The sequence below is a fragment of the Rhodamnia argentea genome, chromosome 4 (genome assembly GCF_020921035.1).
Source record: "Rhodamnia argentea isolate NSW1041297 chromosome 4, ASM2092103v1, whole genome shotgun sequence".
In the NCBI taxonomy this organism is placed as follows: Eukaryota; Viridiplantae; Streptophyta; class Magnoliopsida; order Myrtales; family Myrtaceae; genus Rhodamnia; species Rhodamnia argentea.
Window position 1 is genome coordinate 9,033,289 of NC_063153.1, and position 21,163 is coordinate 9,054,451.

At 40.9% G+C, this 21,163-nt stretch overlaps 2 protein-coding genes across 2 annotated transcripts; both read left to right on the plus strand.

The window, feature by feature from the left end:
• The first annotated feature begins 546 nt into the window (after positions 1-546).
• On the plus strand, positions 547-5,245 carry LOC115753752 (calcium uptake protein, mitochondrial-like). Its single transcript, XM_030692526.2, has 7 exons — positions 547-1,032; positions 1,426-1,493; positions 2,172-2,395; positions 2,483-2,566; positions 2,959-3,172; positions 3,734-4,030; positions 4,519-5,245. The coding sequence occupies exons 1-7, from the start codon at positions 636-638 to the stop codon at positions 4,732-4,734; spliced, it is 1,500 nt and encodes a 499-aa protein (XP_030548386.1). The 5' UTR covers positions 547-635; the 3' UTR covers positions 4,735-5,245.
• A 2,526-nt stretch (positions 5,246-7,771) lies between these two features.
• Positions 7,772-12,722, plus strand: LOC115753750 (protein PHOX1-like). The gene is made up of 3 exons (XM_030692524.2): positions 7,772-10,423; positions 10,898-11,132; positions 12,364-12,722. The coding sequence occupies exons 1-2, from the start codon at positions 8,440-8,442 to the stop codon at positions 11,038-11,040; spliced, it is 2,127 nt and encodes a 708-aa protein (XP_030548384.1). The 5' UTR covers positions 7,772-8,439; the 3' UTR covers positions 11,041-11,132; positions 12,364-12,722.
• Positions 12,723-21,163: the final 8,441 nt, after the last annotated feature.

A 21,163-nucleotide genomic window follows, 5' to 3' on the forward strand; every position in this document is an offset into this window, starting at 1 on the left:
GTCACGCCAATCACGAATTATTCACATTTCAAAAAATCTCTATTAGTCTAGCTGGAGTGATTTTAATGTTTCACTTTTTACTTAATCGAAAACTTGTGATCACACGCTTTAACATTTTATAAATTCGATAGACTCGAAGCTTTCATCAAATGTAAACATTAGCAAGTGAATTAATGATAATTTTTTCGTGAACATTTTTAAATTTGAATAGTATTTCCAAAAAGAAAAATAGTTTCTGCTGTCAATGAATCTTGTACAAATCGAATCTGTTGTATTTTTGAAAAAAACACGTCAAATTTTCGGACCATATTTTTTCCACATGTTTTTATCTAAAAACTTTTTCAAGGATCATTTCAATTTTTTTCCACCCAGTGGTGGACTAAAAAAGAAGAAAAGAAAGGGGAAGCTCAATTGGCCTCCAGTCCGCAACTGGTAATTTCCATTGGTCAACGTTGACCGACGATCCCCGTTCGAAAGTCGTCTCGATCCCTACGTTTCCAAAAATACCAGAACGACGCCACTTTATCCCCTCTCTCTCTCTCTCTCTCTCTCTCTCTCTCTCTATCTCTGACCATAGTCGCCATCCCCATCTCACCCGCGACGATCTCGATCTCGATCTCCAGCTCAGTCTCACTATGCTCGCCTCGCGATCCTTCAAGCGCCGGCCTCCAGCCTCCTCCCCCCTCATCCGCCGCCTCTCAGCTCGCCGCTTCTCTACCCAACCGCAGCCCGATCCTTCCCCTCCTCCGCCTCCACCGGTCCCCATCATCGCCGCGGCTGATCGGCGCCGCGCAGGCCTTGCCTCCGGCTCGCTCTTGCAGTTCCTCTCCAGCATTGCCTTGGGCTCCGGCCTCGGGGTCGCGTACTGGCACTGCGCTTCCGAGGGCGACGGTTTGAAGCCGTTCGTGGCCTTCGCCGACTCGTCGACGACGCCCGCTGCTGAATCTGCGGTCGACGATCGCCGGTCGCGGTCGCGGTCGCTGTTCCGGAAATTGTCTTTTCCTGATTATAGCCCCAAGTATCTTTTTGGAGGTACTCGTTTTGTTAACTGTTGAGCGTCTGATGGCTTATCCTCGCGGTTTGAGTGGAATTTGTTAAATATCGAGCTAACGGTGGAATTCAAATCACGTTTAGCTGAATTGAACCAATTGATTCAGCTAAGGTTAGTTGTTTTTTTAGCTTGATTGATCTTCAGGCACAAGATTATTTCCGTCATTCATCTGATTGCTCGCCAGGATTGTTTTATCTTTTTTCCTTCATCAACCTGGTTTAATAAGCGGGAATTTTGGAGCATGTTAGCTCCTTCCTCGACCTTTGAGCTTGGAAATTTAATGCGCAATTTCAAATTTCGCATCTGCAATCTCCATGTCCATAATGCAATTTATATGTTGATTGTGCGGCTTCTTGTTTAATTCTGTGGTACAGATGAGTATAGGAGGAGGGTCTTCTTCAACTATGAGAAGCGAATCCGGTTGCGAAGTCCTCCTGAGAAGGTGATGCTTCTGTCTTGATTATGCACATTTTCATTGGTTGCACTGTAATATTTCTATACCCCAATTGTTTTGCTGAATATGCGTGGTATAATGCATGACCTTATGGCTATTTAAATGCTTAATGCATGAGAAACTAATGACTGCATCAGGAGAGCCAGGATTTACCTTAGCTGATAAATTTGTTTTAATGCATAGTTTAGTTTGATAAACTAATGACTGCACTGTTATGGCTTGACTCGTAGCTGTTATCTGGGTTTCCTCTTATTGTTTTTCGGTGATGTGAAATGAAATCAATTTTTGCACCATAATGCTGGATCCAAGTTCATAAAATAGGTCTTGTTAACGAGTGTCCCCAGGGGCACTTGTTAAATACAGAGATTGTGCAGAACATAAGGACAGACAGTGCATTGGAAACTGTGAAGTTTCCTTAGTTGGTCGCTGGAGGCACTTCTATCAAAATCCTTGTTAAATTGCTAAATTCGCAGCTATTTGCTACCATATATGGCCTTTATCTTATATTTTGGATAATTGGGCCGATGAATTCTTTACATTTGGGGTCTTGGATACGTCACTAGTCTATGCATAAAATCACTATGTACAATTTCGGTGCGTATATTCGGACATCATTGTCAAGGGATGTTGATTCGACAATTAAATGGTGCTGGCTTTTTTGTGTAGGTTTTTGAATATTTTGCATCTTTCCGAACCCCAGAAGGAGAAACACTCATGAAACCAGCAGATTTAATGCGTGCAGTTGTTCCTGTTTTCCCTCCTTCTGAATCACACCTGGTTCGAGAGGGGTATTTGATAGGAGAGAGGAATCCTGGGGAGCTACGATGTGCTCCATCGGAATTCTTTATGCTTTTTGATGTCAACAATGATGGACTCATATCGTTTAAAGAGTGAGTTGCCCCACTTAAGCTGATGTTTTGCTGTTATATCTTATTTGCTTTCTGGAATATAATTTTCTTCCAATGTTTTTTTATCAGGTACATATTTTTTGTAACACTACTCAGTATCCCAGAATCAAGCTTCTCAGTCGCATTCAAAATGTTTGACATAGACCATAGCAGGTTTGTATACGGCATCCTTTTCTTTCCCTGTGCCTATTCTCAAAAGTCAGTTGCTTGTAAACACTAAGTTTTTACTGCTTCTGCTTTCCGGATGCCGACTCAGAAATATGTTGGATCATCCATGGTCAAGTTTGACTTGTATGCATTGTTTCTTAACTCTCTCAACATATTTGTTCATATTCGTAATGTCATAGTTTAATGCTTAAGTACTGCCGTTGCTTATACCTTAATCTGTAGCTACAATATTTAAAATCTAGAAATTTGTGGTGTGATTGCATTTATATGTGTTGCTTTTCGATTTGAATGGACTCCCTTGTTTGCCACTGCCTATCTTTCTAGACATTTTTTTGTTGCTGATTCTATCAACTGCTGGTAACTTTATCATTCTACAGGGAGATAGACAAGCAAGAATTTAAGAAAGTGATGTCTCTGATGCGAGCTCACAACCGACAAGGGGCACAACATAGGGATGGACGTCGAACTGGATTAAAAGCTAGGGGTTCTGTTGACGATGGTGGCCTGGTTGAGTACTTCTTTGGCAAAGATGGGAAGGAATGTCTTCAGCATGATAAATTTGTCCAGTTCATGAGAGATTTGCATGATGAGGTAATTCAGCACTTCCAATTTTCTCAACAAATAGCAGGTCACCTCTCTGTGGACACTCAGAATCTGAAACTTGAATTGTTATGGAGCTTTCTTCTTCACACAATTGATTTTGAATTGAGGAACTTTTGTTACTTTTGATATGTGCGGTGGTTATCTTGTCTCTTATAATTAGCTCATCTCATGTAATGCCTTATACTTTACCAGCAGAAGTCCAGGTTTCATAGTGGCCCAGATAGAATATTTCTGCTTGTTGAACTTTGTTCTTTTTCCCATTGCAAGTTTAATATCATAGTCTTAACATTAGCATATAGAGCACATCATTGATATATAAGCTTAACAAGACCAGTTGGTTGTTTATCTCTGCATTTGCTATCCTTGGTTAAATTTTTGTATCACATTGTTGGTTTTTTGTGCGGAGACTGCCTTGATCCGTTTTCTCTCTCACAGTACTTTAGGTTAAATGGAACCTACTTAGATCAGAAGTAAACTTGCTAATTTCGCCTGTTTTGATTTATTTTGGTTTGCATTATCTAATATGAGCAATCTCTCTTCATCTTACAGATGCTTAATTTGGAGTTCGCTCATTATGACTACAAACAGAGGGGAACCATATCTGCTAAAGATTTCGCATTGTCCATGGTTGCTTCTGCTGACATGAAACATTTGCACCGTTTGCTGGATCGAGTTGATCTATTAGACAAAGAACCGCATCTTACAAATTTGCGTATTTCACTAGAGGAATTTAAGAAGTTTGCAGACCTACGCAAAAAATTGCAGCCATTTTCCTTGGCCCTTTTCACTTACGGAGAAGTAAATGGTTTACTCACTAGAAAAGACTTTCAGCGAGCTGCCTCTCATGTAAGACATGTTTCTCTTCTCCATACCTTAACAAACTTCTTGTCCATGTTTTATTCATGGTATGACCGGATATGTTACTAATTGCTCACGTTTGCATCTGAAAAGCCAGTCAAGCTATTTGCCTATTTTGCATTGGAAGTTTCTTTTGTTGCTTAATTTTGGCATTCAGGACTAGCAAGTGCCGTAGCTTGTAGCACATCAGCAGATATCTTGGCATTAACTTTTAACGCGACATCGGCACACACAATTTGATGGAAACAGTTTTGGTTTACACGAATTCACGTTACCAAATAGCAGTGAGAGAAGCAATTCTATTTCATCAATGTTGTTCTATGTGATTCTGCTATTTTGTCGTGCAAACCTTCAGATTTTCCATGGAAATGGTTAATGAATGCGTGCTTCTCTTAAACCACATGACTCCCTATGTTATTACTATTTGCAATGAATCCTGTCTAAATTGTTTTGTGGGAATTTTGACTCAAAATCAGGTTTGTGGCATCTCGCTCACGGATAATGTCGTTGAGCTCATTTTCCACGTGTTCGACTTAAATCAGGATGGAAACTTAAGTGCAGAGGAATTTGTTAGAGTTCTTCGCAGACGGGAAAAGGACATTGCAAAGCCAGAAGGCGATGGTCTCATGGGGTTGCTGTCTTGTTGCCACCAGTGTGGAAACAAATACACGATCGAGCGCGTGCTTTCTTGAGTGTTGTCTCAGGTGCATGGTCCCGTATAATTAATCTTATGTTACGACTTCTCTGTGTTACTGGTTGCTGGAAGTGTTGGCGAGATTCAATGATCCCATGACTCCTTTCGGAGTGGAGAGAAATCTCGAACTGCTTAGCAGCTCCAGTGATCTGATGCTGAAGAGTGTTGCCTAGCAGCGAGATACTCATGAAGGCAAGCAGCAGCTTCCCATTCTGGATCCATTGGGCGTGTCTAAATAGGAGAGTAGCGGTTCTCAACCGGCACTAGTAGGTGTTAAGTCGATGACAGCTGGCACGTTTACCCAGGCTTATGACAGCAAACTGATACGGTTCACTTCAAATGTACAAAAATATAATCGAGTATAACTTCAGACATTATACGGATTTGTTTGAGTTCATTGGCCTCGCAAACTTTGGAGTAACCATTGAGATAAGATGTGGGCTTGTGAAGCGTTGTGTTGTAGATATGTAGGTTTTCTTTTGACGTGATTGGAGGATTCTTCTTCCTTTCTTGTGATGCAAGCATTCGGCGAACATGTGCTAAGATTTTTGCTTTTGTATATAGTAGTGATATTGTTAACAAGTGTTGCCAAGATACTCGTTAAGTTAAATAGAAAAGGAATTGACACTTTCTAAGACATATTGAAAATAGAAGAGTTGCACACTTTAGTAGAATCATTTCTTTCGAATAGTAAATTTTAAATCCCCAAATAATAGTTAATAGGTTTTATTGTTTGGGTCAGAATAGTTAATAAGGTTTAACGAGTGTTCAAGGGGACTAGACATGTGATGGAATGGCCAGTTGTATACAATTGATCTCTCTCTTTTGCCTTGGTGATATTTTCCGTTACTTTTTAGTAAGACCTTTGTGGGGACATCGGACATGTGAGCTCGAACTGTTGGAGAAGCTATGAGCCAATGCTAGAAACGTGACCAAGTTAAGGTACTCGCAAGTAGTTCGGACTTGGCTCGATGACTGCTGAAGACCGGCTTCTTTAATTTCAGGTCAAACTACTCGAGTATATCATGTCAGATCGAGCTAGAGCTCCAGCTCGAGCTCGCCAATATTAACCTCGACAAGGGATCCTAATCGAATTCCTTTTTACCTTTTTATTTTATGAAAATTATATCTTATAGAAAGGAGAAGAAGCCCTTCAATTATATGATGTTCCCACAAACATATAAATTCACGAAAAATAATCGAGTTTATAAAAGCTTGTGCTCGAGTTTACACATAACTTTGTTGAAATCGAGTCGGGTTTGAACATGGCACCGTATCAGCTTGACTCTACTCGATCAAACTTCCAGTCAAATGAACTGGTCGCGAAGAGCAAGCAGACCCTTAATTCTCAAAAACCTCTTCTTCAGAACATGGCATTGACTTTGACTTTCCCGTCACAGAAACCTCATTTGGCACATTGAAAAAGACGGGTTAAAAAAAAAAAAATCGGAGCTAATCAATTTCGTATCATGCCGCATCGAAGCAATTGATCCCAAGGATGAATCATTTAGCACCCCGGAAAACGAACCCCATGTGGTTGGGCGGTCAATTTCCAACCTCCTTGATCATGGAGTTGTTAAACAAAAGCTCAATTAGCCTAAAATGATCTCTTTTCCACTACTCTTTTTGCCATATCATTGTTCCCCACTTGCAGCTAATTTTACGTCTAAATGATTATTACTATTTCCCTTTTTCTTTTTAGGGTTTATTGAATTCTTGGTGGGCCCGACATGCCATATAAAAAGACGTGTATATAATGAATATAACTAAGGGGATCAATTTATAATCATTATTAACAAAAGGGAAGATACAGAAGGGTTTCCTCAATTCAATGATTGGAGGGAAGGGAACGGTGGCCAAGTGGCCAGCCCATTACAGAACATAATTACTCCAGCTTAGTCCAACATAATTACCGATTTTCCTCCCCTTTTTTCCCGATTTCTTTCCCCAAGGAAATGGAAGGAAATAATGGACATCAAGATATTCTCTAACCTCTAAAGGACGTGCATCACAACACTTTTGAATTAAAACTCCGTTTGGTAATGCAATTTCCAAAATAAAAATTCGTTTGATTCCGTAACTTTTCATTTTTCTATTTCTGAAATATTTTTTTTTTCGCTTCAAAAATAATTTTAAAATTACTTGAAGAAGTAAAAGAAATTTAAAATCAACTTCTGATCAGAAGTTGATTTTTAAAGCAGAAGTGCTGCTATGGGTGCTCAATTCGCGACTCAAAATGATCAAATCACAATCAATTAGAGAAAGGACGAAAAACAAATAGAATAAAGAAAGAAAATCAAGGGACGAGGAGGAGGAGTTGATGCGAAGAGGCGGATAAAAGAGTGAAAATGGGAACATCCTCCGCCGGAATATGCGGTCGTTTGTCCTTGGGACTCGGACCATTTTCTTTATATATATATATATATATTTTGTCACTTAAAAGTGTTGCTGTATTCGTGGGAAAATTAAAAGTGGCTCGCGTGAAATCCCCGAGTGCCCCACCTCACGCTTCCATGCCGCTCGTGCACCCCACGCTCCTTGTTTTAAATTCCCTTAAAGGCTTATGGAAAGTGAAAGGAGGAAAAGATCTGGCAACTTTTATCAACCAAAATCGCGCCAATTCCATGTACTAATTGAATAGTGCAAACCAATTGCCTAAGCTCGGATCGGGGCCGTAATCCGTGCGCCACAAGTTACGAATTTTGGATTGGTAGGAAATACCAATATGAGTATTGGTAAACATTAGAAGGTCGTTGATTAACTTAAGAAATTGAACAGATTAAAAAATGAGTCAAAAATTTGGCTGTTATTGTGTGGGGATTGACAATCTCCATTAATGCTTGCATCGATTTCAACACTTCACATTAAATTCGGACATGGCTTTAGCATGAATTATTAATTATAGCCCCGAAAGGAAATACGCGGCTGGGGATCGAACCTTTGATCGAGGAAAAGCGAACACCAACGTAGTCGTGACATTATTTTTTTGCCTGCACCACGGCACAGGTAGCCAAAAACCACGAACGACGGCCATTTTCACCAATCATGGAAAGCTGAGGACTACGCGCTGCAACGAAGGTGGGCCATTCGCTAATAACGAGTGATTTCCTTTCCAAAGCTGACCTCCTCCCGCTACATTGCCCTAGGAAGAAGAAGAAGAAGAAGAAGAAGAGGAGCCTCTCCTCTGTTTTTCTTCTTGGGCAGAGAGAAATTCGAAACATTCCTCTTCCTCCTCTGTAGCCGAAACGAAGCACCATTAATGCCCTTTTAATCTCGCCTCCTAGCCGCCGTGCTTTGTTCTTTTGCATTAGGAACCCTGTCAGAACCGAGAGGGAGGAGTCTTTCATCTTTTCCTCTGTCTGTCCGGGGGGTCCGATTCTGATTTGGAGATCGAAAGGGAGGAGTCTTTCGATCGGAAACGGGGCCTTTTCTATCTTGGCAAATCCTACAATCCGGTTTCTGGGTTCCTGATATCGTCCCCTGTGGAGTGGGTTTTCCTTTTGTTGGTTTTGGCTTGATTGAGTTCAGGTCTCGCTAGAAGCGGAAGCTTGCAGAAAAAAGATTTCATTTCAGGGTTTTCCCGTTTTCTTGCGTATCTGTGATGTTTAGATGAATCTGGGAAGTGGGACTTTGGCGAATTTGATTTAGCTCTTGAAGAAAGGCCGAGTTTTGTGCTGTTATTGGTGCTGTTGGTTGCAAATCAATGGGAAAGCCCACAGCGAAGAAGAAGCAACCTGTTGCACCGAAACCCGGAGATGCTCAGGGCAAGCCGAGCAAACCCTCCGACCGCAACTCCAAAGCCTTTGATGAAGACACTGCGGTTTTCATCACCATGTCTCAGGAGCTCAAGGAAGAAGGTAACAAGCTCTTTCAGAAAAAGGATCATGAAGGAGCCATGTTGAAGTACGAAAAGGCCCTTAAACTTTTGCCAAAAAATCATATTGATGTCGCTTACCTGCGCAGCAATATGGCCGGTTGCTACATGCAGTTGGGTATTGGCGAATATCCGCGAGCAATCAATGAATGCAATTTAGCATTAGAAGTGTCCCCTAAGTATAGTAAAGCGCTCTTGAAGCGCGCGAAATGCTACGAGGTGTTGAATAGGTTGGATTTTGCACTGAGAGATGTTAATAATGTCCTGAGTATGGAGCCGAATAATTTAACTGCGCTAGAACTTGTGGAGAAGGTGAAAAAGGCCATTAGTGATAAAGGTATCCAGATTGAGGACAAAGAAGTTGTCTTGGAGAATAATGAGTCCCCTAGTGCATTGCCTGTGCGCAAATTGGCAAAAGAGAAGTCGAAGAAGAAAAGGAGTGGCAAAGTTGAGGAGAAGAAGGCTGAGGATAAGATGGTAATAGAGGATTCGACGCCTATTGTGAAAGATAAGGAAGTGGTTTTGAAGACTATCAAGGAAGAGAAAGAGATAACTAAGGATGTTAAGGAAGAACACAAAGTGGTTACCAGGACAGTGAAATTGGTTTTGGGTGAGGACATAAGATGGGCTCAGTTGCCGCTAAATTGCAGTGTAAAGTTGGTGCGGGATGTTGTGTTGAATAGGTTTCCTGGCCTGAAGGGCGTTCTCATGAAGTATAGGGATCGAGAAGGTGATTTGGTCACTATCACTACTACGGATGAGCTCAGGTTGGCTGAAACATCCAGTGAGCAGCAGGGTTCGTTTAGATTGTATGTTGCAGAAGTTAGTCCTGATCAGGAGCCGGGATATGAGCGAAATGAGGGGGAGTTGGACAACATCGAGAAAGAAACAGCTGCTGTGATTGACGATGGTCAATTTGAGAAAGAAGGAAATATCGAGAAGGGCTCTGCTGGCGCAGAGGACTGGATCATTGAATTTGCACGGCTGTTTAAGAACCACGTCGGGTTCGATTCTGATTCTTACTTGGATCTTCATGAGCTAGGGATGAAACTTTATTCCGAGGCGATGGAAGATGCAGTCACAAGTGAAGATGCTCAAAAACTTTTTGAGATTGCTGCAGAGAAGTTCCAAGAAATGTCAGCTCTAGCATTGTTGAATTGGGGCAATGTTCATATGTCCAGAGCGAGGAAGCGAGTTTTCTTCTCGGAAGATAATTCTAGGGACACTATACTTTCACAAATTAAAACCGCTTATGACTGGGCAAATAAGGAATATATCAAGGCAGGACTGAGGTACGAGGAAGCTCTGAAAATGAAACCCAATTTCTACGAAGGTCTGCTTGCACTTGGGCAGCAGCAGTTTGAGCAGGCAAAGCTCTGCTGGTATTACGCGATTGGGAACAATATTGACTTGGAGACTGCTTCTTCTGACGTCCTAATGCTCTATAACAAGGCTGAAGATAGCATGGAGAGAGGAATGCAGATGTATGAGGAGATAGAGGAGCAACGTCTCAATGGTATTTCTAGAGGAGAGAAAGATAAAGCTCAGCTCCAAAAGATGGGACTTGATGCTTTATTGAAAGAGGCGTCTCTGGAGGAAGCTGCTGAACAGGTTGCCAATATGAAGTCACAGATATACCTTTTGTGGGGCACCTTACTTTATGAGCGTTCTGTTGTAGAGTATAGGCTAGAGTTACCAACCTGGGAAGAATGCGTGGAGGTTGCTGTGGAAAAGTTTGAACTCGCTGGAGCATCTCCTACAGATATAGCTGTCATGATTAAGAACCATTGCTCAAATGAAACCGCTCTGGAAGGTAATTAGCCATATATCCGATGGTGCTCGTCAAACTTGACTCCTTTGCGCTTTAAGAGGTTATTTTATAGTATGTAAATAAGATGATTGTTTTTTTAATCTGTAGTTATTAGGGGAACTGTCTTTTGCAACTAAAAAGCATTTAACATAGGTAAATTAGTGATGTGAAATATTCTTTTAGTTTCTCTTTCTTGGTTCAGTTGCCTACACTGTACGAAGCACTATGACACGAACGAAGTTGAAGTTACTTTTGACAGAAAGCATCCACGATCTTGTAGAATTTTTCCCTTGCATTCGTTGGGTTATCTAGAATACAATCGACTCTGTTGAAAGCCCGCATAAATCATGGGCAAGAGCGCTGGTGAATATATATATATATATATATATATATATATTTTTTTTTTTTGTGTAATTGTCTCTATGGATTGCTTGGTTTTCAAAGGCTAATTCATGAAAAACACCGCTGCTGGTCCAGGGTTCAAGATCGATGAGATTGTCCAGGCATGGAATGAGATGTATGATGCTAAGAGATGGCAGATCGGTGTTCCGTCTTTCCGTTTAGAGCCATTGTTCCGCCGGCAGGTTCCGAAACTTCATTCAATCCTGGAGCACCTATGAAGTTGTGGTTGAAGGGAACTTCTTCTCAAGAATGCTCTGCTCAATTATGAAGTCTCATTATCTAGTTTTTGCAATACTTCTGTTGCAGATAGGTAACTCACTGTTTATTGCATTGTCTTCTTCTTTTGCTTAGCAACTCCGAGTCTATTGCCTTGATAAGTGGTGGAACTGCAATTACTAATTCATTGGATTTCTTATTTTTCCTGCAATGCGTGTTAAATTACTTGAAGAAGCTCATTCTGTACAGATTTATTCACCATGTATGCAGTTATTTGCAAGGAATAGGCTCGTGATGAACCATTTTGTGTCCTACAGTCATTGAGAGGTCACTAATCCCTTCAATTTTCCATACATAGAGGGAGAGCCGGTTGTTCTTTTTTCTCACTAGTGCTTGGCTTGGGGGAGAGTGGGAAGAGGGAAGTTATGGGGAACTCTTGGAAATATTGTCATGCCGATGGTGTTTAGAGGGAGATAAGCATAGATGTAGTTTTGTCTTTCGGAGATGTTTACGTATTAGTTGATATATGAAAGGACATGTATTCTCCATATAATTTGTATCGGTTGACAGTCCCACTTCCAGAATGATGTCCTGTAATGAGTTGCAAGCGGGGTTTCATGGGTTGCCTTGTATTAGGAATGCCTCAAAGTTTTAATCAGCTGTTAACATTCAGCAACCTTTCTTAATCATCAGCCGCTTGACTGGTTATTTAGGAATGTGTTTTGGTTGGAGAGTGCTGATGAAGCTTTTGTGGATAGAAATATTTATTGGAAAGGTTGTAATCTCAGAAAGAAGCCAAAATAGAGGAAATAGTGGAACGGCTGCAAGGTAGGAATGATATTGCATGTAACATGAAAGCTTCTGTATGTGACTTTTGAGATTGTGATGCGATGCACCCACAAAATGGAGGACAGTGAGATGCCTTTCACACCACTCTGAGTAGGAATGGCTTTACTGTTTCTTAGTTGGATCTAATTTCTCTTCATTCTCTTCTAAGATAGATGGTCCTCATTAGTTTATCCACTTTCATCCTTGCCAAACCCGATAATTAGTTGGTTATGAGAAGGTCTTCTGGCCAAGTCTCTAGTTTGTCACCAATTTCCCTCGTATCTCCCGGAGTGTTAACTGTAGTTCAGTAGAGATTTCTGGACACTGCTTCACTGTGTAATTCATGCGTGGTATTTTATGTGACTATCTAGAGGATAACTGCGCTGGTATCCTTGATACGGCAGTAACCCGTGAATTTGCTCTGTTCTCTTTCTGATAAACAAAACAACCATATGTGTACTGATGTAAATTGTTTTCAATCTGTTTGATTGTCACAGGTACTTTTCATACATTTTTCTTGTGCATAGCTCGTTGTTTGCTTGGGGAGCAAAGGACGGAAATCGGTCCTGTGCCATTTCGGAAGGGCTCTACGTTTTAGAGATTGCTGTGAAGCTGGATACATTTTTGTGTGCATCATGAAGGTTGGATTGCATATAGCACATTTTTGTTTCATAGTTGAGATAGCGGGTCATGGGTATTTGATTTGATTTCATTCGATTTGTTTCTCAATGACAATAATGGGAGATTATGTTGGGTTGCATCACCATTTGTAGTGATGTATGTGGTTTGCTTTAGATTGTTGGTTGTTTCCGCTTTTACGGTTTCATGGTTTCGCAGATAGCAAACTTTTTTCTTTCGTACTTGTCATTTTTTCGTGCTCCACTGCCTTATGGTGATGCCTGCATTTCCCTTTTCCTTCCTTTCCTTTGTTGTAAAAAAAAAAAATTATGGCTCGACGGAAAATGCAGTTGAAGAATCTGTTGCTCTACTATGCTAACTAATGGTGATGTTCCCTACCTGACCATGGAGATGGTAAAAGGCTAGCGAATTCTATTTCCCGACCCCCTTTTTTGACTCTGCTTTTAGTCCTTAAAAGAGTTTAGAGGACTGATATGTTCCATATTCGTCTGAGTTAAGTGCACAATATTGGATATGGTTATTCTCTTGCACACCGTCTGTCTGTATTATTGCGAGTATCCAAACGACAATTCATAAAACTATTCTATGAAGAGATGCGAGCAGCAGCTCCAGATTTGGATTGTTGCAGATGCTGATAGAGTTTATTTCTAATTCCTGTGCAATGACCCATTTGAATCAGGCTTTGATGATCCATCTGCTTACTCAAACTCGTAGTGGAGCACTCAAAAGAACCTTTAGATCGTCCACTCTAGTAGTATGAGAGTGGGCGAGTGCTTTTACAGGGAAGGCCATTTGAATGCACAGGGCAAGTAGTGTAGCTTCCGACAGATATGAGATAAACCAGAGTATTGACCATTTTGTAGAAGGAAGGTACATCAACAGCAACAAACCAAGCCTTCTAAGTGCGGGGAGAAGGAAGATACCAAACCCAAAAACCCGAACCCGAGGGTCGAGCTGTGTTAAACTCTTCTTCTCCGATTCTGTTGACGCTGTCAATGCAAACTGCTGACGGATGACGGAATAAGGCAGCCAGAAGCGACGAGCAGTTGCGGTCAAAGCCAGTAAATTTTGCAAAGGGACTATTATTACATACCTCGCAGATTCAGAATTAAAGCACGCTGACTAATTTGCGAATTTAATTCAAGATGCAAAGCACAAAAAATGCCCACAGATCCATCCACAAAGTTGGCATTCGTTCTCTTCCCATTGCATGATATCGTTGCACGAGTGATTGGTGCTAAAACTCCTTCAAACGAGCCAAAACATTCTCCTGTAACCCACTTCAAGAAGAGTGATTTCATTTTTCTGTTTATCATTGCCATATAGTCAACCTCCAGTGCTTTGTGAATGTGACAGGAGGAACGACGAGCTTGTCGCGTGCGTGTTTCGAGTATTGAGATTGATAGAGACCTCCTTTAAGCATTTGAGTTCTTTCACGTCATAAACACCGCGAGTAAAGTATTGTCTACCGACAAAGAGCATGTCTGTTATCTTCCTATTGCGATGCTGCGATGCTGCGGCTTCGCTTTCTTTTCCATCCATCAGCTTCCCCCATGAAGACCGATAGAACAACAACTCAGATGGGGGTAAAAGGAAGAGTTTTAGTGAATTACAGCTAAAAGGTATACTCAAAGCACAAGTCCAATGAAAATTTTGCAAATGCTCTGGGAAATTATCTGTCTGGAAGCAACAGACAAAAGTAACCTCAGCTCAGTGCCTGTTGGATTGGCTCCTAGAATTGGCTTTTATCGTTACCGACCTTAGCATCTGCCCCAGAAGAAACTAGTACTTTCAAGGAGTTGGAAAAAGGCTAGTCCAGATTCTTTCTGCATAACTGCCAAGCTCGGTTGTCGCCTGCATAAGAAAAGCTGTTTTCAAACTCACCAGCGACTTCCCGTGAACAAGTTTTTGAGGGCACGACATAATTGTAGTAGTCAATAGTACCTTCTGAGCAAGACGTTGCTGCTGATGCTGAGGACATGAACATCTTTGTTTGTCTGCATTTAAACAACAAAGTTAGAAAGTTTGAAACACCTTCATCTCTTGAAGCAGCCAGCTAGACGTATAAAGCCATAATTACTAGGGTAGATTGTCACACAGACTGAAAGAAACAGATCCAGATAAGATCCTCTCCCAAATCAAAATATGTGCAACTTTGGCGGTCAATACTAGAAATGGAACCATAGCAGAAAAGCTTCAAAGAGGTGGATTTTCATTGCAGCTAATCTAAATAACAATTGGAGAAACACTGAAATGCAGAGATTCGGCATGAACCGGAATGAATTTTGCTGCAATGTGTAAGCATGAGAGGAGTGCCTAGTTTATACAGATGATACCTCGGAAGTCATGGTACTGAACAGGGATCTCATCCCACCGGATGCAGATTAGAAGATACAAATCATTTCTTTACAAAGCAAGACACGAGAACATTCTCTTGGGAGCGGTTTTCTTGCGGTGATTCGCCATCAGCTCTAACCCTTCCCTTGATCGGCATAACTCGGGAGAATATTTGTCGTTACCTATGTTCATTTTCTCATCAACAACACTAGCGAGAGCTCTCACTCATTTCCTTTTCAAGAATATTTGGAATCACAGCGGGATACGTAACGGATACCTTGCCACTCAAGTTGAGGTCATTCTGTGGCTATTTCCCGCAGCAGATTAATGCCATTGGATGCTAATCCTGCAATTGCATTGCTTGCATTTGCGCAGATTGGCATCGATATCTGCACACGGAAGGAATAGAGCCATGAGTTTTTTTTTTTTGGTAAAAGTAAGAATTATATTAACTTTAACCAAGGCGCAACTATACAAAAGTATGGGAAGCCCGACACTACAAAAAAGAGGTCTTGCACTCATGATGACACTAAAGAATGTCACAACGAGTGCAAGAGTGTCGTGGATCCAAAAAAGGGGCTAAGGTCCCTGGAAAATAAAGTGAAGATTGGCCAAACAACCGGGGCCAAAGGAAAAAATGTAACCTAAGCTACCGGGATGACCCTCTCAAGAATAGAAGATTGTCGGATCAATACCCCAACCGGCTTGCATCCTTCTGTTAGGAGGAGTGTCTTCCACATGTTTGAAGGTAAAGCTTTGTCCTTAACAATCTTCTGCAAGTGCACCTTGATGGCTGGAATGAAGATAGCCCAGTTATGAAATAGAGCATGATTCCTCTCCCTCCATATAATATGGCAAAGAGCAGCAAAAGAAAAGCGGGCAATGGCTTGGTGGAATGTCCGGCTGCTGAGATGCTGCATGGCCCAGTATAAGTTGTTCCACCAACATCTATTAATCCAGGCGAGGTTACATTTGGTTGCCCAAAAAGAAGCCGGGATACCCGTGTGTCGGCATGCAAAGTATAAATGATCCACACTGCCTGGTGCGCATCGACCAAAGGCACAAGTAACATTTGAGATACGATTATAGTTCAACAAGATCACCCGGGTGGGCGGACGATTCAAAGTGATCAGCCAAAGATGGAACGAATGGCGAGGAGCGAGAGTCCTATTCCAAATGAATGAGTGCGACGACATAATTTGTGTAGCGGGTCGAATAGAATTCTAGGCCGAAGGAACAGGAAAAGACACCGAAGCATGGCCAAGGCGCATAAGTCGATAAGCACGGCTGTGATGAATAGTCGGGAGCTGCTCGGGCCAGGAATCGAAGGCACGTGTTATCTGCGGCGGATGATCCGAAGAGCTGAAGAAGTCCGCCACCTTGGCATTCCGGGGTGTGCACGATCTGTATATGTCCACATCCGAGAAGAATCTACTCGGGGGTACTCTGGGATGCCAAGGATCAAACCAAAAGGATACATCGCGCCCATTACCAATCTACCATCTAAAGATATGTTGGAAATCCGAGCGGAGGGCCAAGATTTTGTTCCAAGACCAGGAGCAAAAAGTTGGTTTAGTCGCTATCCGTAAGTTTTTATTTTTCAAGAACGTTGAGTGGATCTATCTGCACCAAAGGGACTCCTTGTCGGTGAATAGAATCCATATGTGTTTGAGCATAGCCGCCCTATTGCAATCGCTAAGCCTGTGAATGCCCAGTCCTCCCTCCTCCCTAGGTAGGCATATGTCATCCCAAGAAACTTTTGCTCTGCCCGCACTCAGAATAGAGCCATGAGTTTCTGCTGCTATTTCTCATGAATTTCAAAAAAAAACATGCATTAAATAATCTAACATTAAGGATCTTAACCGAGAATGTTCATATTCCGTGGCATCATCTCGGATTATTCTGTCTAAACAAAGCAGTAGTAGTAGACTACACCCAAATGATTCTAATCAGCACCTGGCTCACAATTCCTTGCCCGTTTATATCCAGCTAAATATCGCATTTTGTTCGATGAAGTTATACTGTAAATACGTAGAATAGGACTTATAGCCATTTTGAAAGCAGAGTACGATCAATGTTGGAGCATGGATTCCAACACAACACCGATGCTTTTTACACTTATTGAAGTAGAAATCAGCAGGTGTGGTCAAACAAAGAAGGGCATCAAGAACCAATAAGGGTCTGCAATCATAAACATATCTATGTAACAGCTTGAACCCCGTCATTCATGAGTTTGTCAACCACAGAGAGTCTTGAGCTCTATTATTATCGAGTTCACTAAATTGCGAGGGATCCGATGGATTTTGTGGAGTCTAATAGAAAAAAGAAAACCAATATTAAGCACGGATCTTTTACATGGCATAGTTGTAATTATTAAGCGCGGAGTTTTACATGTCATACTTGTAATTTACTTCTCAACTATATATGTCATAGACTCTTGTTACATATTAGGGCAATATCTTTTATATTTGTAACGTTAAAAACTGATAGTGGAGAGATTGCCTAGTGCGGCACCGTGGTTTTTTCCCTTTTTGATTTAGAAGGGTTTTTCCACGTAAAAAATTCGCTTGTCTTCTTCTTCTCTGTTTTTTCTTCTCTTCAAAGATTCACGTTCCTAACAACTGGTATCAAAGCCTGATTTGACGAATTAGTGGGAGCGTCGAATATGGACGAAAGGAAGGTGAAGATCGATTGGTTCGATGGCAAGGACTTCGGCTTCTGTAAGATGCGGATCAAGGATATGCTATATCGGAAGAATTTGCATTAGTCTTTGTCAAGAGACAAATATGAATCAATGAAGCAAGAGAAGTAGGAATTGTTAGATAGACAAGCTTTGGAAGTGATTCGTTTCTCATTAGCGCGGAACGTTGCTTTCAACATCGCTAATGAGAAGACAAAAGTGGATTTGATGGCAGTCTTATCCAACATGTACGAGAAGCCTTACGCATCCAACAAGGTATATTTGATGCGTCGTCTGTTCAATCCGAAGATGGACAAAGGTGCTTCTATGACATATCACATCAACGAATTCAATGTGATCACTACTCGGTTGAGTTCGGTGGAAATCAAATTCGACGACGACGTAAAAGCTTTAATTTTATTTTCTTTTCTACCTAAAAGTTGGAGTGCAACCGTGATCGCACCGAGTAGTTTGTCTAGTAATAAAAAGTTGGAGCTTCAAGCAATCCGAGATTTGATTCTTAGAGAGGATATTCACGGAAGATAGTCGGGTGAATTTTCAGGTGCTGCCTTAAATACCGAAGGTAGAGAGAGAAGCAATCAACGAAGGCTGAACCGGAATCATGGTAGATCGAAGTCTAAAGGGAGAAGTAAATCAAGACCTCGTGGTGAAATAATTTGCTAGAATTGCGAAAAGAAAGATCATCCGAGACGAGCTTGTAGAGCTCCAAAGAAGAAATTTTAGTATTGTGACCGAAATCAAGAAGAAGAGAAATCGGTGAGTGCAACTCTTGAAGAGACGATTGATAATGATGCTTTAATTTTGAGCATTGACGGTCCAATTCAGTCTTGGATTATAGACTCGGGTGCGTTGTTTTACTCTACTTCGTGCAAAGAATTAGTGCATAATTTTGTTGCTAGAAAATTCGAAAAGGTTTGTCTTGCTGATGATGAATCTTTGAATACTATGGGAAAAGGGTGATGTTTATATTAAAACTACTATTGGATATCAATGGAAGTTGCATGATGCCAGATATGTTTCAAGACTTAAGAGACATTGATCTCTATAAGTCAATTAGACAGCCCGTGATGTAGAACTATTTTTGAGGATAGCTCTTGGAAATTAGTTAAAGGTGCTTTGGTTGTAGCACAAGGAACAAAGTCGGGAACACTGTACATGATTGAAAGCAGTAGAGAAACCGCAACTGTTGTTGAGTCGAAAATGGATTCTAAATTGTGGCACTATAGGTTTGGACACATGAGCGAAAAAGGGGATGAAGTTGTTAGCATCTAAGGGAAAATTGTCTGATTTGAAGTTCATAGATATTGGTCTACGTGAGGATTGCGTTCTGGGTAAGCAAAAAAGTGTCGGTTTTTCGAAGATTGAGAGAGAACCAAAGAAAGGAAAATTAGAGGTGGTGCATATAGATGTGTGGGGGCCAGCTCTTGTATATTCCCTTGGAGGCTCGTGCTATTATGTCACGTTTATTGATGACTCTACTAGAAAGGTATGGATTTATTTTTTGAAAAATAAATCTGACGTGCTTGCTACTTTTAAGAGATGGAAATCTAAAGTAAAGAACGAGACCGGCCTGAAGATTAAATGTCTAAGGTCCGATAATGGTGGTGAGTATGATAGCATGGAGTTCAAGCAATTTTGTGCAGAGAATGGAATCGGAATGATAAGAACTGTTCCTAGTAGACTGCAGCAAAACGGAGTTGCTGAGAGGATGAATAGAACATTGAATGAGCATGCAAGAAGTATGAGGATGCATGCAAGGTTACCGAAGATGTTTTGGGCGGATGCAATTAACACAGCATCATATATAATCAATAGAGGACCTTCAGTTTCACTTGATTTCAAGTTACCAAAAGAAGAATGGAGTGGAAAAAAGGTGAATCTCTCGCATCCGAAAGTTTTTGATTGTGTTTCATATGTCCACATAGATTTTGAAAATAGAGATAAGCTTGATGCAAAAGCTCAAAAATATTTTTTCATTGGATATGGTTCTGATTATTTTGGCTCTCGTTTTTGGGATGAGCAAAATAGAAAAATAGCAAGAACCGCTAATGTTACATTCAATGAAAACTTATTGTACAAGTATAGAGTTGTGGTAGAATCTAGTGTGAAGAAGCAAACGGTGGAGACTAGAGAAATTGAATTGGAACGAGTTTCTAAGTGTTTTATGGTCAGAAATCTCGAAACTGTTGTTGCTGTAGACTCTAATGAAAAATCATAATAAGAACCATATACTCTTGAGCCCACTTTGAGAAGATCTAATAGAACATCTAAACCTGTATAGAGGTATTCTCTATCATTGAATTACTTGCTTTTAAGCGATGCTGGCGAACCAGAAATTTTTTCTCAAGCAGTAGGTTAAAGATTTCGTTAAGTGGGAGTTAGCAATGCGGGATGAGTTGGATTCACTGGAGAAGAATAGAACTTGGGTGTTACCTCGGTTACCAAATGAGAAGAAGGCATTGTAGAACAAGTCGGTGTACCGGGTCAAAGAAGAACCTGATGGCAGCAAGAAGAACAAAGTAAGGTTAGTAGTAAAAGGTTTTCAGTAAAAGGAAGGAATTGACTACACAAAAATTTTCTCTCTAGTCGTGAAATTGACTACTATTAGACTAGTGTTGAGTATTGTTGCTGCTGAGTTAGATGTAAAGACTGCATTCCGCCATGGTAACTTGGAAACCAAAAGGTTTTCGGGTTTCTAGAAAAGAAAATTATGTCCGTAAGCTGAAGAAAAGTCCGTATGGCTTGAAACGGGTTCCTAGACGGTGGTACAAGAAATTTGACACCTCTGTGTGGTAAAAAGTTTACCATAAGTGAGATGGATCATTCTTGTTACTTCAAGAAATTTCATGACTGCTATATTATTTTGCTATTGTAAGTGAATGATATGCTCATTGCAAGATTTAGCATGAGGGAAATCAATATACTGAAGGAGAAATTGTCAAAAGAATTTGAGATAAAGGATTTTAGCACAACGAATCAGATTCTTGGGATGAGGATCACGCACGATAGATCCAAAGGAATTCTAAAGTTATCTTAAGAAAAGTACATCGAGAAGGTCTTGGACAAATTCGAAATTCAGAATGCAAAGCCTAGAAGTACTCCTTTAGGAAGTCACTTCAAGCTCTCGAAGAAGCAATCGCCAAAGATAGATGAGGAGAGAAAATATATGGCTAAGGTGCCGTATGTGTTAACTGTTGGCAGTTTAATGTATGCAATGGTGTGTACCAAACTAGACATAATTCACACGGTGGGAGTTATGAGCAGATATATGGCTAATCCGGGAATAAAACATTGAGAAGCTGTAAAGTGGTTATTAAGATACCCGAGAGGCACTTCAAGTATGTCATTATGTTTTGCGAAAAACGGTGTAACCTTACAAGGCTTTGTTGATGCAGATCTTAGTGGTGACTTGGATAACGGGAAGAGCACTTTGGGTTATATTTTTAGTTTAGGTGGCACTGCAATTAGTTGGATGTCTAGACTTGGGACGTGTTTGTCTCTCTCAACTCCTGAAGCAGAGTATGTTGCTCTATATGAAGCTGGTAAGAAGATGATTTGGTTGAAAAACTTTCTGAAGGGAATAGGCAAGGAGCAAGATAGCAGTGTTCTTTTCAATGATA

What these genes read in the sequence shown, in the direction of transcription:
- LOC115753752 (XM_030692526.2), top strand. Translation starts at nt 636, where the DNA reads ATGCTCGCCTCGCGATCCTTCAAGCGCCGGCCTCCAGCCTCCTCCCCC. An exon ending in CCCCAAGTATCTTTTTGGAG is followed by an intron (nt 1,033 to 1,425) that starts GTACTCGTTTTG and finishes TCTGTGGTACAG; the next exon opens with ATGAGTATAGGAGGAGGGTC. An exon ending in TTCAGCGAGCTGCCTCTCAT is followed by an intron (nt 4,031 to 4,518) that starts GTAAGACATGTT and finishes ACTCAAAATCAG; the next exon opens with GTTTGTGGCATCTCGCTCAC.
- LOC115753750 (XM_030692524.2), top strand. Translation starts at nt 8,440, where the DNA reads ATGGGAAAGCCCACAGCGAAGAAGAAGCAACCTGTTGCACCGAAACCC. An exon ending in AAATGAAACCGCTCTGGAAG is followed by an intron (nt 10,424 to 10,897) that starts GTAATTAGCCAT and finishes CTGCTGGTCCAG; the next exon opens with GGTTCAAGATCGATGAGATT.